The sequence below is a fragment of the Cryptotermes secundus genome, unplaced genomic scaffold, assembly GCF_002891405.2.
Source record: "Cryptotermes secundus unplaced genomic scaffold, Csec_1.0 scaffold511, whole genome shotgun sequence".
In the NCBI taxonomy this organism is placed as follows: domain Eukaryota; kingdom Metazoa; phylum Arthropoda; class Insecta; order Blattodea; family Kalotermitidae; genus Cryptotermes; species Cryptotermes secundus.
Window position 1 is genome coordinate 125,329 of NW_019727101.1, and position 20,327 is coordinate 145,655.

A 20,327-nucleotide genomic window follows, 5' to 3' on the forward strand; every position below is an offset into this window, starting at 1 on the left:
GTGAACTGAAAAATCTATGGAAGGAAGCAGTTATGGCCTAATCTGAGGTACTATCCAGGAACATGCCTGAGGCATCTGAGGAAAACCATCACAGACATCAGCTGAAACAGTCAGTACCCTAGTAATGGATGTTTTAGTAGACTTTCATACAAAGAGAATTATACTTTAAATAAAATGGAAGATTTTACAGAGACTTAACAGCAGTACAAACTTCACAAACAGTAGCTTCCATAGCAAGAAGCAGACAACAGCAACCATCATGTTATTATGTTGGTTCTATGTTAGAAATTTTGAGCAGCATTCAGACTCATAGGTGAGAAAACAAGGTGCACTGTAACACAACAGTTAAAACATTTTTATTTTTCTACAGAGACTTACTGCTTACCAGTTCTGCCAATGCCTGCACTACAGTGAACAACAATAGGTGGTCCCCGGGGATGTCCAGCCCATGTGTCGCCTAATGCAGTTACCATCTTGCTCTGCTGTTGCCGTACACGGTCTAGGAAGTCCAGCATAGCAAGGGCACTATGGGGAACACCATAATCAGGCCATGATGTGAACTGATGGTGGCTCACTTCTCTCCGTTCATCTGTCTACAAATATTACAATAAGACTCCAGTTACACAACCATGATTCATAACATAACATGATATTACTCTCATTAACATACCGTTATAATCATGTCCTTATGGCACTTCAGTGGAAGTCCAGGTAATAAATAAGGCAGTATCATATGAGACTTGAGGTTCTCATTGCAGTGACTATGAAGATTATTGTATTCTACCCAGTGTTGTTTTATTTTATTTTCATGAAGAACATAATTAATAAATTCAGATCTGTGTATATTATGTTTGCTGGATATAATCCCAGTGTGTCATAACGTTGCCATATTTATAATTATTCACTCACAAAAAGAATTCCTTACTTAACTGTGTAGATACATTTATGATCTCCATATCAAATTTTACATGCCTAGCACCATTAAGCTGAAAGCTGACAACATTTTCACATGCCCACCATGATGTTTCACATTCTACCCCATCCCCCCCCTCCTCCTCAAAAAAAAAACAGTAGAACTTGGTTATAACGTCATCAAAGGGACCTAAAAATAGTGTCGTTATAAACGAATGTCGTTGTAACCGAAATGGGCACTTCCACAGTAGCCTTATGTTAGTCACNGTTGTTTTTATTAATTATTACAGGAAATCAAAAGAGGTGATACTGGATTTGATGTTCTCGCAGTGGTGATTGAAGAATACAGTCTTCTAAGTTGTATTGCCACATGTCCTTTGGAGGAATATATCTCATATATATATATATAAACCCTTGCTAATCTGGTTAGAGTGCGCCTGGACTTCAGATAATGTGGATCGAAATATGGAGAATGAAAACTGCTGTTCACAGTTGAGTACATAATGTGGCATGTAGATCCACTGCTAGGCAATGACCAGGACATATGCAGCTATACAACAGATGTTGCTAAATAATGCTTCTGTAAACACCGACCATTCCTTTGTAACGGCCACAACAGACAACAATGGAGCAATTGGGACACAGTGTTCTCTATGCAGTCTGTGTCGAAGCTATACACCAAGAAGCAGCTGTGATTACGAGGGATTCTTGAATCTTCAGACAGAAGTGAGAAGAGTAGGAGGTTGGCGTGAGATTGCCATCAACCTCAGAGTTAGTCAGTTGGAGCAATGCGTGAGTTGTGAGGCAGCTGCTGGCCAGTAAGGACATGAATAAAGAAGCTGAGGAAGCTTCAGCATTGGAAGCCATTACCAGACACCAACCAGTGAAGGACACAGCAGACTGAGAAGACTTAGCGTGTGCTTTAGTGAACTGTATAGTGTGTGAATTACGAATAATGCTATAGTTACTTGTAGTTACAATCTGTAAGTGTTCAGTAAATCCAATTACCAATCCAATCCAATCCAATCCAATCCAGGTCTATAGTCACTCATACATGTGACAATACTTCAAATGACAAATAGGATTTAGGAGAAAGAGGGATTAGGGTAGGAGGGTTTTCAGACAGTGTTGAGGGCAGCTGGAGAAACTGAAACCATGCAAGAAAATATCCAAGATTGGCTAGAGCTGGATTAAGGAGACCCTGGATTTCAGCTTCTGACAGAGAAAGAAATTGCTGCAGTATCTTTTTTAATTTACTTTCATCAGCACTACCTAAAAAGTAAAAAAAGTAAAGCTATCCCTGTAACAGGCCATGAAGGCTCACAGAGTTGTGAGATGTTGAGGGTCCCACATTATCTAGACAATCAGCACAAAGATGGCCGTAAGGTTGTCAGCCTTATGTGCCAGCCACACTTTACTCCCCAGGAAAATTATTTAATTAATTCCTGGTACTCATTTCTGTGAGAGGGTGAGTCGACCCCAGGGCCATAGTGCAGTTGGAAGGATTAGGTCAATTGAAAAAAATCCAATGACCTCATTGGGACTTGAACCCACGACCTTCCAGCTTGTAGCATAGTGCCTCAACCAACTATGCTACCGCATGCCCCTATCAGCACTACCTATATTACTAAATATTCAATTTATTTGTTTTCTAAGTTTTTTATCTTTCAAGGATATTTTTGCTTCATTAATCTGGATGACATCCCCCGGTTAATCCAGATAAGCAAGGGTTTACTGTTACCCATCTACAGGGTTAAAGAATAAGCCAAGCAAGAAACAAATAGATATGACAACTATGCATGGAAGATCTGACCTGATGTAGGCTGGTGCAAGCCTGAAAGGAACTCTTACAGAGCAAATGCAAGAGTGACCATTGACTCTGAGAGAGTCAATGGGTGGAGAGAAAATGGTATTTCACTCTTCTTGGTCTTTACAACTGGCTTCTGCTCCTTTATCCCCACCCAGCCTCTTCCTCAGACATCATGCACATGTCTTCTGTCTACTCCACCTTTACTTGGATGCAAGATGACCCTTTTCAGGTCCAAACCAAAGTATTATTTCCTTTTCTCGCATTGGGTCTCTCTGAACTCCCTTACAAACAAGATCACTGTCCCACTGCCTCCCTCACTTCCTTTCACGCTTGGACAAAGCATGTAACAGGCAAGCTCTTCTAGGTATGTATTGCTTAGCTTTCTGCCTCCTGCTTCTGCTGTTTTCTTGATTGGCTTACTCTTTAACACTTGAGATGGAGGCAATATGTTTCTCTGAAATGTCACGCTTTCTCCGAACTGTGCAGTGTTACAGTCCAGAAGACTCCAAACACTTCAAAAGCATGAAGTTTTGGTGACCTCCAATGGCACAGAGTCCACACAATGTTTATGTAAACCAATCAGCTAGTTCAAAAGTTGAAAGGGAGGATACACAGGCAGCACGGCAGTCTCATGAACCTAAGTTCTATCCTTAAGAAGGGGAAATAGGCAAAGAAGGCACCTCCACTCCAAAATACAGGATCTGTAGGCTTTTAACTGCTCTACCTTTAGGTTGGTGAGTTTAAGTGAGGTGACTATGTAGTCCGTGTGTTCTTCCACTGATGCTGTTGTAACTTTGAAGGTCCCATAAGTAGCTGCTCCTCCCTCCTCTGGCTCCCAATACTGGGCACACTTCGTTCGACCCCTTTCTACTACTCTCGTAGTCATTACCACAACCAGAACTTGCTGTTCCCACACCATGCGCCAGAAGTCACATGCAGTTTTGGACAGTGGACCTGTATAATATATTAGGAAAAGCATCTAGATTGTGTAAGGCACACCATACAACAAAATGAACAACTTTTTGCTTACTTCAGAGAACAATAAGTGACTCTGGTAAATTTAAATATCTAAAATTTCAATCCAAGCCTGAAAATTTTTCATCACCCACCACTTTCAAGCGAAAGGACCAGAACTTGACACAAAACAAACCACAGGACAGCTGTCTGGAAATGACAACAGTCTTTCTATCAGTCAGTGCACTTCTTTGCTGCTTCTTGCTTTGCTGAGGGTTACTGCCTGAATAATGAATTTTGGTAGTCAGAATTATATTTATTATTTGGATTTTCAAACAGTTTTGCAGTCAATATGGAGGACCATACTCTTTGGTATGCTGCAATTTCAAAATTGTACTTTAGAATTTTTCTGGAGAATTATGAGCTTATGTAAAATCCAATTTGAGGATACTGGCACCAGAAGGAAAGGTTAATCATGATTTGCATCTTCTATGTACTTAATGATGATGCAATACAATCATGTGAGTCGACAGTTTATATCTGCTTAAGCATTTCTAGTGCAATGTCCAGATAATTTCAATGTTAGGACTGTCATCTGAACGTAAAAATGGTTTTACCTTGTGTAGAAATGAAGGCATTTTTCTGTTTATAACCATCGACAAAATTGGCATTAATATAATCACTGCAAGGATCTCCATCTATTTGTGACAGCAAAACTCTGCAGTCATCATAGCAAAGAACATCTGTGTACCGGTTCTTTGGCAGGTTGGCTCGTAACCTAGAAAAGAAGATAAAGTAATATTTACATATAATCAGTCTAAGCATGACAGTGTTCATCAGTTTGTTGGTATGTCATTTCACTGGAAACCTAACACAAAACTGGTCCCAGTTATTTATGACAGAACCAGAAGATGCTAGCAACAAAAGACAGTGATTCACATGACATTATGTAATCGATTACTCCTTTTTAGTAATATACTTTGCCTAATTTCTGCATACCTTCATTTTTATGTAACTCTTGTATTTTTACAGAACTTAAATTACAAGTTTGGGTGAATTGCGTACATTACTACGCATTAGAAACTGCCGTGAAATATGTATTGAAAGAGAATGACTCAATGTCTTGTGACTCTCGCAAAACTCGTGATTTAGTTCTTTCTTTGTCTTATGATGGGTGATGTAAGCCCAAGGAGTAGGTAGCTAGGGGGTTTACAGTGGTGCTTCCCACCAAGAGCCAATCAGCTTGCTCAAATGGTAATATGACATCATACTGATGCTGAGATGTCGATATGTAAAGCTCTTTGTCCAAAGGAGACACTAACTAGTTTCCGAGTGGTGAAGACGTGTTCATGCCCGTTCCATCTTCACAAAAGGGTGACAAAGAATTATATACAGTTACATATTCAAGTGTAACAAAAATGTAGTTACAGCTCATTAAATAAAGCGAATGTAAGTGTTATGAAGTTGTTGTGATTTTGTTGACTGTCTTTGTTGAAGTCAAGGCCTACTTGACGGCCCTGGTGATAGTCTCATATTCCCCGACTGGGGTGGCGCCCAAACAACTACCAAGGTGAGGCAACAGCACCAACAACCTTCACAGAATCACTAGTAGGCGATTCACTAGTGAGCAGCTGCGTCCACCTTTATTCTACGCAGAATGAATCTGCGGCCAACTTTACCCTTCACTGGCCTACATCAACGCCCTGCATAAAGAGAAGAACTGCAACAATTACTGTTTTCAGTTGCTATTGTAAGGTGGGTTTATGTGATTCTCCTCAGTTCCTTCATAAAATGTCACAATGGAGTGTCAATTTAGGTCATGACTGCCTCCTTCTTCATCCTTTTAAATTCACTACATAATCCATCATTCAACACCTTAGAGACTGACTTACTGACAGAATCACCAAACCATAAATACATTAGCTGTGCATAAATTCAGCAGATGATAAAGCATAATAAAATAACCCAACCATGTAAGAGTGATGCAGAGCTGCAACATAGCTAACATGGTTAGTTGCTGATTTGTAACCACAGAGGCCTATATTTAATTCTAGGGAACTTAACTTGGGATTTGTCATGAACAAAGTGGTACTGCGGCAGTTCCTCTCCGAGTACTTCAATTTCTTCCTCTCAATCATCATTCTGCCAATGCTCCTTAATCATCTGACACCTACAGGCTACAGCCAACATAATAGGTCCATCTGAGGCCCCAGTAAGAAGAGACTCAGTCTCATCCCACTCCCACAACTACCAGTCTAGATTAAAAATAAAAAAAGGTACCTGTGGGGTATTGTTAAGTCTAAATGCTTTTGATGATAGTGAGTTACAGTAAACATGACTATTACTTTGGATGTCCCATGTGGAGACACGTTAGAATGCCTCCACAGTAGCCCTGAGAGTCACAGGTGACAAAAGGGAGCCTGATGCCTTGGGGTATAACTCAGCCACCCTGTCACTGGGGAACATAAATACAGAGACCTGGAACTCCAGGTTGGAGGTTGGAAGCAAGGCTGGTGATCTAGCTCCATAACAAAAAATATTGTTGCAAAATCCAAGGAAGTGAAAAGCAGATGATCCAATTCACAATGGAATAGAAAAATCTCACAGCTGCTAAGAAAGGCTATGGCCCAAGAGGGCTGCTTGGCCAGTGATGATGATTACTTTGGACACTGTTGATTGCATTGAGTTTTTCAAATATGATGTTCTGTAAACTGTGTTTATGTCATCAGGTATAAAGGGGAAAAGATTGCTAAGCCAGTTGGGCACATTACAAAGCACTAGTGTCAATCACTGGACTGTCGGAATCTTTTCCCTCTTCCCAGTGAGAGAAACAGATAAGTTTCAGAAATGGATTTCCAAATACTTGAGTAGATGAATATGTCCAAAATAATAGTCAAGTTTTCTGAGCAGCTGTACAGCTCTCCATACCGAGCATGATTGAATGATCCATCAGGTGAGCGGGCCCTGATCTCTGCATAGTCTTGCACCAGGCCAACTCGACCTCTACTCCGGACACTCTCCACGAACTGTTCCAGTGACATTCCATGTCCAACATCACAGTGAAGGCTGTCATCATCTGAGAAGCCACTGCTAGCTGATGAAGCAGGAGGTGCAGGTGAAGAGGCATCTACAAAATGATTGCATAATCTCAGTACGATGCGTCAAAAGATTCACACTAGCATAAACAAGTGGCAATCTTACATACTTGTACATCATCAGCACCTCTGCCATTATTTTGATACCAACCTACAGAGCAGTATTATCAAGAAGTTCTGGGAAGAACTAATTGCCTTTTTTCCTTTGATACAATACACCACATAGAAAATGATGCATCCAACCATTCTTCTACAGCCATGTGCATTCATTTCCCTTGAAATGTGTTCACTCAGCCCATGCATAGCAACAATACAGGGGATACACACACAGACCGACAGACTGATGGGAATGAATTATAGAGTACACTGTTCAGATGGGCTATGATATACATACCACATTTCATGAAGATTGGTTCTGGCATTCAAAAGTTACAGGGGAGGATGCACAGACATACAGGTGGCAAGGTGATCTCTTAAGCATACTGGTATGCTGAATGCATGGGAAACTATAATACGCTCCTTCATAAAATGACTGTCAGCCTTCTGGGATATGATGCTCTGTAGTTTGGAGAATAGCTCTAATGCAGCAATTTAAACAACCAACCAAAGCAAATCAGTCTTGAGACAGTGGCATTAGTTGAGTAGTGGTCAAGTTTGGAGGCAGGCAGCCCGAAACAGTTGCCTGGCAGAGGCGTGGGAAATAGAGGACTACAAACTGCTGGAAGATGGGCTCTGACTAGGAGGCCATGAGCAGAACAAGCAGTACAGTCTTGAGCTGGTGGTTAGGGAGTGCAGTCCTTGAGCCGTACAAGTGCGAGGAATAGCCCTTGTTAGAAGACTGTAAAGAGAAATGCCTAGTTGTGAAACAGGTGCCAGTTAGCGAGGCTCAGAGTTGTGGGACACACTAACTGAGGAATCTACGGCACTGGGATCCATTACCAGGCGACAACCAGTGATGACACAGCAAACTGAGAGGACTTAGTGTGTGCTGTAGTGAACTGTAGAGTGCATGAATTAGCAATAGCGCCATAATTAACTGTACTTACAAGTTTCAAGAGTTCAATAAATCCAATTATCAATCCACACTCCATCTATAGTCACAAATACATGACAATAGTACTGTTAAAATGAAGATGATTTATAACTATTGTATCATGATGTTTCTGATTTATGGCTGACATTGAAAAGTATTTGTGTTCTCTGCTGCTGCAAGCTGTGCTATTTGTTTGCATTTTATATAATGGTGCCAACAGCTCAGACAATTCCATGTCAAATTGTACAATGACTAGTGAATAATGAATGGGAAAGGATACAGAAGGCAGTGGTCATGGTCTAATTTAAGGTACTATCACTGAATATTCATGGATGGGCTGCAGTAAACCATTGAGAAGCTCATTAAGGGTTGATACTTGAACTGATGATCTCTTGGATATGATTGCAATATTGAGGGTGATAATATGGTCGTTCTTTTTCAAGAAATTATTGCCAATATCTACTTTATGAACATGCTGGTAAGAAGACATTTTTTTTAATATACCGGAACTAAGCAAGTATACAACATCTCATATGATAACAGATTCCTGGCTTATGGAATACAACAAACTTCCAAAGCAAAGTATGTAGGTCGTACCGAAAGTCATGAGCAACTTTTTTGCATGCAACCTGGGAACAGCAGACAAAAGAGAGTATGGTGGTAGGTGGAACCAGCTGTTGTGTTAACTTTGAGTGTCTTGTGATGTCAATAGCTTGCATCATGTGACCAGTATCACTCCTAACAAAATGGTCGACAACAATATGTCATTTCGCCAGCATCCTGTCATCGAATTTCTTGTGAAAGAGGAAATCCCTGCTGCAGAAATTCACCAGAGACTTCAGCGTGCTTATGGAAGTGTGTGCATGGGTGCAGGCAGTGTTTGAAGATGGGTGAAACATTTTAAAGATGGGAACACCAACATCGAGGATGAGCCTCGGAGTGGTCGTCCCCGAACAGCCTCAACTGAATGCAACAAGGAAAGAGTGGATGTGATCATTCAAGATGACAGGGGTGTGACTGTGGACACAATAGCCCAAAAACTTGGAATAGGGCACAGTGCAGTACAGGAGATGATTGAAAGCTTGGGCTATAGGAAAGTTTGTGCTCATTGGGTCCCGTGGTTATTGACTGAAGACCACAAAGGTCAGCGAAAAGCCATCACCTCAGAACTGCTGCAGAGATATCAACACGAAGGCGATGATTTTTTGCTCTGTGTTATGACAGGAGACGAAAGCTGGTTTCACCATTTCGAGCCTGAAATGAAACGGCAGAGTATGGAATGGCACCATTTGCATTCTCCATCAAAAAAGAAGGCAAAGACAGTGCCATCAGCTGCGAAGGTGATGGACTCAGTCTTCTGGTATGCAGAGGGGTTTATTCTGGCCAAATTCCTGGAACCTGGGCAAACCATCAATGCTGCTCATTATATCCAAACGCTGCACAAGCTCCGTTGTGCATTGCGTGATAAACGTCTGGGATGAAACATCATCATCCTACATGACAACGCTCGCCTCACATTGGAAGCAATTGCAAAGATGGGGTGGGAAGTTCTTTCACACCCCTCCTATAGCCCTGATCTGGCACCCTCCAACTACCATCTTTTCAGATTTGTGAAGGATCAGCTGCATGGACAACGTTTTGAGACAAGGGAGGCAATTCAGTAAGCAGTGCATCAGTGTCTTCGGATGGCTGGAACGGAATTTTACAGAAGGGAATTTTCAAACTCCCAGAACGCATGAAGAAATGTGTACAAAGAAGTGGTGATTATGTGGAAAAATAAAGAAAGGTCTGTAGATTGAGGTGGTGTATTTGGTTTGTCAATACTAAAGCATGTTACTTTACAAAAAATTGTTGCTCATGACTTTCAGTACGACCCTCGTATAATTGTCCTTGTCTTTAATTAAGCACCACACACTGAAGATGTAGGGGAGTGGAGGTATAGCTCCAAACATTCTTAACCTCAGCACTAGATCCAGGTGACTGCTCAGCTTCATGACCCAGCCAGGAGAAACAGCCCCTAGTACCCAATGTGGAGGAGATTGAGTGGGCACCAAAGGTAGTTTCTTGCCTGCCAGAAATCGAACCCTGACTTCTCACTCATCCACACCGCAGCCTAGGCACTACACTGACTGAGATACGTTGGTTCATACAAATGCATATTTTGTGCCCGATATAAATCTCTGAATTTTAAAGCACATGGGTAAACTTATTCCCAGAACACTTGAAAATACTGGAGGATTTTAAACAAGGGCACTTTGATGAACCACTAGACTAAACATGAGGACCAAAAAGCTTACATTAAATGTGAATTCATAAAATGGCAAAATTATGTAAAAATGGCAGAAGATGCAGTGACATGGAGAAGATAAAATCTGATAATGATGAAATAACATAAGATCTAAAAGTTTGTGAAGATGATCTATTGCTACAAATATTATGTATTTAGACATTATCCATTGTCTAGTTTCTTTTTAAAAACACAAGACATTCTAAGAATAAAGACAGAACCCTAAAGAAGGTTTTGAAAATAAAATTAAAATAATACACCCAAGAGAAAGACCATGATCAAGAAGGGAACATCAAGTTAGGAAAGATGTCACACAGAACAAAAAAAGAACAAGGGAAAGAACTGAGGTGCAGTTCTGGGATGAAAGAGAGGGATAAAGAAGTTTGGTTGCTATATGACCCACACAAAGTGGAGATGTCTAAAAAAGGTTATTTCATGATACTGTATCACTTGTAGTCACTTGACACTGAGGAATGGGTGGGAAAGGAATTGACTGCAATCACTTTCAAAATACTATCATGATATTAGATCATTTTCAGAGGAAGGAAAACATTGACTCAAACAGTCTTAAGTACATGCACAAACATTCTTTAATGAACATTATGTATTACCTCCACTGCCTGAGCTGTGTTGCCAGATGTCACCATTGTCCAAGTCACGGGGAGATGTTATCTCTTCTTCCTCCTCTGGTCCTGATACTGGAGAGTGAAAAGACTTCTGGTCACCACCATCACTAGCTCCATGGCTGCACACATGCTCTCCCTGCATAATTCATTCAAGCAGGTATATAATTGCATTTGTTTCACTACATGTTCTGCAGATTGCTCAGCAGATAGGGAACTGGGTGAAAAGATACACATCAATGAAGAAACCAAAAAATATCTTAGTCAATTTACATGAACACAGCAATGATTATAATGATGTTCTCATAATGTATATAAAATAAAGCATGAATATTCTGATTTGACATTCTCATGATGATGACCATGAAAAGTACCAAATGCAGGAATGTCACACCATGCAGTCTGGCAGTAGTTTGCCAATATACATACACAACCAACTAAAATATTTCCTGCATGATTTCAGGTTCTCACATGGACATGTTATTCCGAAACGTTGGTTGACTTCTAATGGGTTACATAATATTATATTTAAGCATCCTGTTATACTCTACACAATGTATGACACAAACTCCATCCTACATGCAACAATTTATTGTAGTTCTTTTGTCTTCTTTTCTTCTACACTACATGTTTCGGCAGTATATGGCCATCATCAGGTGTATACTCTCACGCAGCTGTTACACTGCATGTAGTTTAAAATTTAAAAACACCAGCTTTCTTAATTGTTCATTTCTCCGTTGCTAACAGGTCCCAATATATCAGAATCTCCTTGCCGATATTTGTCAGATATGTATAAAATCTTTGATAATTTACATACGCCAATTTTAAAAATACCAAAATTCAAAAATCAAATTGACGTATGTAAATTAACAAAGATTTTATACATATCTGACAAATATCAGCAAGGGGATTCTGATATATCGGGACCTATTAACAATGGAGAAGTGAATATTAAGAAAGCTGGTGTTTTTAAATTTTAAACTACATGCAGTGTAACAGCTACGTGAGAGTATACACATGATGATGGCCATTTACGGCCGAAACATATAGTGTAGAAGAAAGGAAGACAAAAGAACTACAATAAATTGTTGCACTTAGGATGGAGTTTGTGTCATACATTGGGTTACATAATGTTGAAACCAGACCAGCCCTGGGGCTCACCCAGTCTCCTATCCAATGGGTATGCTCTTTCCCCGGGGGTAAAGCGGCCAGGCCATGAAGCTGAACACTCACCTACAGAAGTGTTGAGCTCAAGAAAACATGGGTCTATACAGCAACTCTCCCATACATTTTCATGGTACAGTGCTTAATTAGTTAAGCATAAGGACAACTTTACCTTACACAATGTTAAATTCCAGAAGATAGAACTCTTCAAACAATTTTGTGTTTTACATTGAGATCCAAGAGTGAATCTCCTAGATATGATATTTATTCCATATTCTTACCAATGTGTACTGTAACTGATGCTCAAGTATTGCTTAAAAATTTCTGGATATAATTCAAGTATCTTTTAATTTCATTAGAAAATTTTACTTTATCAATTTGAATGTTATTTCCACTTTAAAATGTTAACTCTGATATTGACAAGGAAAGCAGCCACACCCACCCCAGGCAAAAATGGGTTCTTGTGCCTATTGTAAATGAAAAGAAATGAGAACAAGTGTGCATGCATTTTCAGATCTCATACCAGGTGTGCTTATCTAGTCAGTTTCATGGGACACCCTCCCCTGTCTGAGTGCGAAGAACTCCTGCATATACTGCATCATGGCTGAGTAAGATTCATTACCTGGGCTTTTATGGACATGGTGCACTCACCCCTCACAAAAGAAAGAAATTTTCTGTACCAAATTTTGAACTCCATCTGCATGCAGTTACCATCTGAGTTATTCTCACTCATGCATTCTGAATTGTTTGTTAATTATCTCTTCATACTTGTTTTTATGAGAAACTATTGTGGTCATAAAAGAACTGACGCCAAAATAGATATTCACATTTTTCTGCACCCCTGAATACTGTAACATAGATGGCCAGAGCACTGCTAAGCAACGGCTCAGTAAACAAACCTCAAAAATAGAGAGAATGTTTTCTATGAGGCCCATGCCACAACTGTTGCTAAGCAATGGTTCGGTAAACATGTTTCAATTCCATGGGGTCTGTGCAAAGGAGTAATCTTAAAAACAAACAGCGCTACGGTTCAGATCTGAGTTATTGAGTTCTCAATGGAAGATAGCCATGGCAAGTTCATCATAGAAGAGGAATAAGAAGACAACCTGTGAAGATTTAAAGTGTGGTTAGAAGGATTCGTTCATGTATAATACTTGGAGTGTGTGATTCAGTGAGACTGTTATAGTTCCTGTGTTTTAGGTGTGGTACCAGGAGAGGACCAGTGTGCGTGTCTAAATCAGCAATAGCACTGTATTTAAATGTGATTAACAGAACTTGTAACCAAGGTGCTAATAAATCCAATCATCCAAACTAGAACCTGTCTTTCTTGTCGCATGTACCACCCTACAAGTGATAATATGGTAAAGTTGTTTTGGGAATGCCATCTGTCTGCACGACAGTATGTATGTGCCCTTCACTAGCTCCTGAACAATTGGAAGGATTTATTTATATTTGGTATTTAAGAGTTTATTCAGCATAGGAACGTGTGTGGGCAGTGTGAACATTCTAGATCTAAGAATAGGGGTCCTTCATGGCATCCCTTGAACACAAATTTGCGGTTTTCTTGAAAATGATTCTACTGTTCTGGATCAAATTTTGGTACTTTATAGAGACTGGGAACCCAGATAGCTCAGTCGGTATAGTGACTGGCTACAGGCTGGATGACCAAGGAGTCAGATTTTGAGTCCTGGTAGGGTCAAGAATTTTCTCTTCTCCATTTTGTCAGGACCTACTTTGGGGCCCACCCAGGCTCCTATGCAACAGGTACCAAGAGCACGGTGTGAAGCTGACCACTCACCTCCAAGTAGTGTTGAAGTCAAGAATATATGGATTTATACATCCACTCCCCCATATGTCTTCATGGTGTAGTGCTTAATTAGTTAAATCCAAGGACAATTTTACCTTTTTACTCTCTACCTTATGGAGATTGTCTCACTAAATAAAACTGGAGAGGAGGTTCCTTCAAGGAAATAGTGGTGAGTGGCCCAAATACGAACATAGGAAAGTATGTGAAATCTGTTTGCGCTTATGTTTCTGTGTATTCTCCTTAGTTTAACATAGCCATCATTTTCTTAAGAACTCACATTTCTCTAAAGGCTGCGATACATACCTGTTCTAGGTTCCCACTAGTCCCATTGAGCACTGTGGTGGGAACAGCACTGGTGGCAATAAGGGCAGAATCCATTGCTGCTCCTGAGCTAAGAGGAGACAATTCACAGAAGTCGCCATGGCGGTTTGTCACGGATTTGAGGCAATGCAACAGCCACGATGCATGATCCACAGCCAGCTCACCACCAAGACGTGATGGCAGAGATTCTCGTGGGATATGTAATGTCAACTAGACAACAGAACAATAATGTTATGTTGGGAAAAACCTATAAATTAACTACATGATCTAGAAAGAACAATTTCAGGATATGAGATATAATTTAATTTTCAACAGGATGAGAATCTCACAATGTTGAGCATTAAGATTTTCTGGGATACAGAACATGTAGTTTGGTAGACAGGTCAGTGACACATTTAAGAAAACCATAATCTTACTTCAATGCTGTTGACATTTATGGAATCTGGAATGTGAGCAGAGTCAAAACAGCAGTGTCAGTACAAGTGAGGCAATTTGTGAACCACCACATCCACATAATGATATCGATATCAATAACAAGATAGTCACAATGAAGAGGTATATGTGTTCAGGGGAAGTGACTTGGCAAATTACATGGTATGAGAGGAATAGTGAGGATACCATCAACATTATGGCAAATCAATGATAAAAACCAAAACAAGTGGAATGACAGAAACAGCAAGAACAAAGTGAAAAGAAAGTGAACAATGCCTACATGAAAATGAGGTTTTCTGGATGGACAACAAGAATCCCAGCCCTCACTGTGCTCTGTGTTATGAATCTTTGGCTTCTTAAGCTGTGAAGCCCTTCATACTTAAATGCTATTCTGTATCCAAACACATGGAATACAATGGGGAAGTCTCTTGAGCTATTCAATATAAAAAAAAAAAAAACAGAACTGATCAACAGTAAAAGCACTCTGCATTTTATTGCTGGGGGTCATGCTAGAGAGGCTTCATAAAAGTTACTACTGTTTGCAGAAAATACTGAGAAAGCTAATACCATAGCAAAGAACTTCATCAAGCCTTCTTCAATGTAATGGCAAACTTGGGAAAAGAGGCAAGAATGCTGCTGACAACACAGAATAACATCCATGGCTGAGAACGTGTACTACCAGCTGCTGTCATGCCAGCATCAGGGTCAATGCCTCTCACTCATCTAGATGAGTTTGCCGATAAACTTGGGAATATTTTCTGGTATATGTCAGGTATGAATATTTAGAAGTACATGATAAAGTTTAGTTCTGAAGATCTCTGACTCCAAACATGACAGAAGAAGCCACTTGTGACATTCTGAACTATTTTATTGTGAATAATGAAGTTTATTACACATTGTGTATCAGTAATAGTGATCATGATGCTTCATTAATGTGACTGGCAGTAGGATTATGGGTCTGTCTACACATAACATTTAGCTGCACTATTAGTGGGAGCAGTGCACTGTAGCATTCATCGTGAATTATTTGCCATGAAGAAGTAACCACTGACCAGTTAAGAGTTCAGATGAGGCACTAAAGATTGTAAACTTCATCAAAAAGTGCCTTCCAAATGTGCACATTTGTGTGAACAGATGGGAAGTGTACAGAACTTCTTTTATGCACTGAGGGCCATTGGTTCACTCATGCAGAGCAGAGGTCTTAGTCACCTCTTTGAACTATGCAAGCAGGTCAAAATCTATGTACTTCCATGCCAGTGACTGTCAAGTTGCTGACCTCTTGGACTGCATGCATGGTTTCTCATGGACTACCCAGCTGGAATACTTGACTGATATTTTCAGCACCCTGAATGGGTTGAATTTTACCTTGAAGGGAAAACCTGTTGCTATCTTCAGTACGGAGGACAAAGTAAGAGCCTTTATGTATGAAAATGGAGAGATGGAGCGGTTGCCTTGGACGCTGACAATTAGACTCTTTCACAGTTCTTGCTGATTTACCCCTTATGTCAAAGGATGAAAATGATGAGTAGATTGCTGAATATTTCAGAGCAATTCATGAGGTATTTTCTAGAACCAGGTTTGCTTGCACATATAAAAAATCCATTCGCAAACATGAACCGCGTGGAAGAAATCAAGGTCACGCTTCAGAGTAGTGGACAATCTCTAAAGCTTGAATCAGATGGATCACTGAAGCTGGTATTCAGCAGGACAAGTATTAAAGACTCTTAAGAAGCTTTCATGGACCTACTGCCTTTCCCAATAACACATAACTGTAACATAAGATTTTCAGTGTCTGTGGCAGTGAATACAAGGAAGAGAAATGACTAATCTTCAAAGCAAAAATAAGATTCCCACTGAGGATGATAAGTTTTCTTTGCACGCTGGCTAGTCAACAGGGTTAGGACAGGTTTCCTGTGGGAACTCTCACCCTGCCAAAATGGTCCATGGACCTAAGAAGTTTGAGAATTACTGGTCTCTACTAACCTGAGGAATACTAACGGTGAACACCCTGTCTCGCAGTTTTTCCCGCACAAAGAGCCGCAGGATCTTGAATGGTGCTTTGAACCAGAGTGGGGCAGTGACGATTAGAACCTTCTTGAGTTTGGCTGGATAACCACCCTGCAACACAATGGGCAAACTTTTCAGTTAGGCACAAGAATAAAACAAAAATATTAAATTAATCTCATTTTGTATTGTTTCAATTTTATGAAATATTACACAGAAGCAGTTACTATAATGTTTTAAATAACTAAATCCACTATATATAATATTTGCAATTATGTGGTTATAAAAGCAAACCAATGTTTACTAATAATGCACGCCCCCACATCATGGTAGCCACAGGCTCCAAAAAATGTATCCCTATCATGAAATTCTGCACCAAAAAAACTCTTTCTCTATTTCCTCATATCTTACATATTGAGATGTGTTTCTATGTAACTTTTTCAGTTGATAACTTAACAAAAACACACTTTTCACCCATCAGCTTAGCGGTACATACACAAAAATAAAGAGACTTCAAAAGTTTAAACTGTACTTTACATTTCAGAATATAAAACTAGATTAGAACAGGAACCACACTATCAGCCATCCCCTTAAGCCACTGTTGCATAGCACAGGCTAGCCTGGGTGTGTGTCAGCTTTACAGCTGAATAGGTGGATTAAGGGTTGTAAGTGTTCTCCTGACCAACAAGTGTACACCAAAACATTTTGAAACATTCCTTGATTAGAAAAAAAAGTATAATATGAATGATGAATGCCATTTTTTTTATTTTTAAATGTTTGGATATACACATAGATTAAAAATAATATTAGGAAAAATGTGTACAATGTGAGAGTACATCAGCTAATCATAGACTTCAAGGAAGCCTATGATTCAGTCAGGAGGGAAGTATCATACAACATTCTGATAGAGTTTGGGGTACTCATGAAACTAGTTAGGCTGATTAAAATCTGTTTAAACAAAACGTATAGTAAAGTCAGCAGAGGTAAACATTTGTCTGATAATTTTCCTATCCAGAATGGTCTAAAACAAGGAGATGCTTTATCGCCACTCCTTTTCAACTTTGCTTTAGAATATGCCACTAGGAAGGTCCAGGAAAACCTGGTGGGACTGAAATTAAATGGGACACATCAGCTGTTGGTCTATGCTGATGATGTGAATCTACTGGGTGATAATGTAGACACTATAAAGAAAAACACACAAACTTTAATTGATGCTAGTAATGAGACTGTTCTAGAAGAAAACACAGAGAAAACTAAGTATACGTTGCTGTCTCGCCAACAAAATGGTCTTGTGGGATTTGTCATGGACAAAGTGGCACTGGGGTAGGTTTCCTGCGACTACTTCTGTTTCCCCTGCCAGTCTTCATTCCACCATTTATTCCACAATCACCCTCACCTATCATCTGGGGCTGGTACAATAGGCCAGTAGTGGCCGCAGTACCAAGTGGATTCAGTCTCACCCCACTAAGAATAATAATATCGCAGAAGATAGATATCTTCATAACCACCACTGTTAGAGCCTCAAATCCTGTCTAAGATGTACCCTTCGATCACGGGGATCGTGGGATCGAATCCCACTCGGGGCATGTATGTATGTCCGGATTCCTTCCGTGCTTGTGTTTTTCTGAATGGCAGAAAGTATTAGACGAATTTAATCCGGTATGAATTTAAGATTACGAGCTTTAAGGATGTGACGTCATGAGGTCTTTAATCCGTGTTTCGGCGAAAGATTCTTTTGAAATGTTGGTACCTGTCTGCCGGACTACACGGCGTCATATCCCAGATGATCGCAATCTTCATATTCACGGTGGACAAAGTGGCGCTGGGGTAGGTTTTTTCCGAGTACTTCGGTTTCCCCTGCCAATCTTCATTCCACCAACTGCTCCACAATCACCCTCACCTATCATCTGGGGATGGTACAACAGGCCAGAAGTGGCCGCAGTACAAGGGACTTAGTCCCTATATATGAGACACTACAGGAAGGAAAGAAGAAAGAACTACAATTAAATTGTTGCACTTAAGACGGAGTTTGTCTCATATATTGTGTGAGTGTAACAGGATGCTTAAATATAATATTGACTTAGTCCCACCCCACTAGCAATAAAAAAAAGTGTCTTTATGCCATGGTGCTGTGCTGCATCCTGGTGGCGAGATATTGACACGTACGTACTTCTCTCTGCGTTTATTTCTAGACCAATCTCCTAACTAAGGTCGAATAAATCTTCCGTTTTCTATTTATATACATTTATATTTGGATCCAATGAATTAACATCTTCAGAACAGGCCAAAAATTGATGTCTTATATTCAATTCCATTCCTTTCCATCCTGATTTTCATGGAAGCTCCTAATGGCACATTCTAAAGCACGATTGAAAACGCTCAATACGAGATGAAAACAGCCATTCAAAAACTCTGCATGGGCTATAAAAGATCTTGGAGGTTGCGCCATAACAGAGTGACGTAGATTGTTGAGGCATCAATTGAAGGTTACTAGATTCTATTTTCAGCGTACAAAGGGAACCAAAATCTCGCTGATCACAGAGGGACGTTTCTTCCAGAAGGCTGCCTACTCGAAATACGACGTACGATAGATGATATTTTAGGCTGTGAACAGCTGACAACATCTACGCTCTGTTGAAGATTTTACATTGTCGATATGACTAGCATCCATGACGTGAAAACATGAATCGGGCAAGGGGAGTGGTTGATGATGCCATATCAAAGCAGCTCAGAGTCTAAGAGGCAAGCCTGTATCACTCTGAAGAATGTGAGGATGGCAGAATAACTAAAGCCCACGTAGAATGGGAACTCATCAGAATGGCGTGCGAGATTCGACATGTGTTGCCACGTATGCTTCAAGGCTACTGTCGGAAATGAAAGGAGAATACTTAGAAGCACCCTTTGTGTTAGATTTGAAGTTATCGTGGTGGTGAGTGTGAAGAACGCTATTCTCGCAGATAGAAGAGGAATTGCATGGTGGAAAATAGGAGGTTGAACATTGAATATTGCCCCATATGCAGCACAGAGGAAAATGGGACTATATATTAAGATGGGAAGCTGAAAATATTTTGAAGGATGAGACATCGGACAAGAGGCTTAGAAATGAGGTGGAGAAATAGGTATTAGTTCTATTAGCCTATTTTCCTTATAAAAAAAAAGAGTAAAAGTCGGCTTACGAGATCACCTTGCTGTAAGTCCCCTAATAACTTTCGAATGCCTGAACCAATCTTAATTGAACTTGGAAGGTATATCATGTCACATGAAGCAATCAGCCTCTCAAATCGCTAAGGTAAAACCTTCATATTGCTTAAAGGCCTGTACATCTTCATGAAACTAAGTATGTATATCATGCCACAAGAGCCCACCTCAACAGGATATTTAATAAATCCCCCCTCCCATCAGTAATACCAACATTACAGCCTCTCAAATTTTGTAGGTAAAACCTTAACACTGATTGAATCCCCGAACCGATCGTCATGAAACTTGGTACTTATATAATCTATCTGTAGTGAAAGGAAAGCAGGCGAATAGTTGTTCCAAGAATTTCTTGTATTTCGGAAGTTGCATCCTGTTTGTTTGGATATGAAAAGTTTCAATGTACACATGTGTCTTTAAAAAGGCGATATTAAATTAAACGATGCATACTCAAATAAGAACAATCCAATGTTTCAAGTAATTTTGAACACGCCCAACGAACTTGCCCAGCAACGGTCAACCCAAGCGCGCTAATAAACATCAGCCGTGCCTACTATATCCCACACACCTATATTACATCCTACACAGCTACAATGCCTACTGGAACAAACCATTTTTAATAATATTCTCATCTGAACGCAAAAGAATAAACACATAAAAAACAGAACATAGAAACAATTTCAATTCACT

At 40.0% G+C, this 20,327-nt stretch overlaps 1 protein-coding gene across 1 annotated transcript in view; it reads right to left on the bottom strand.

Annotated features, from left to right (window-relative positions):
• The window catches only part of LOC111864415 (tyrosine-protein phosphatase non-receptor type 9), a 145,556-nt gene that overhangs the window by 4,011 nt on the left and 121,218 nt on the right, over window positions 1–20,327 (bottom strand). The window contains exons 5-11 of the mRNA XM_023851643.2: window positions 16,422–16,556; window positions 13,989–14,216; window positions 10,703–10,853; window positions 6,605–6,803; window positions 4,294–4,454; window positions 3,447–3,676; window positions 386–593 (exon numbers count right to left, since the gene is read on the bottom strand). Coding sequence (XP_023707411.1) covers window positions 386–593; window positions 3,447–3,676; window positions 4,294–4,454; window positions 6,605–6,803; window positions 10,703–10,853; window positions 13,989–14,216; window positions 16,422–16,556 — 1,312 coding nt within the window. The remainder of the gene's footprint in view (window positions 1–385; window positions 594–3,446; window positions 3,677–4,293; window positions 4,455–6,604; window positions 6,804–10,702; window positions 10,854–13,988; window positions 14,217–16,421; window positions 16,557–20,327) is intronic.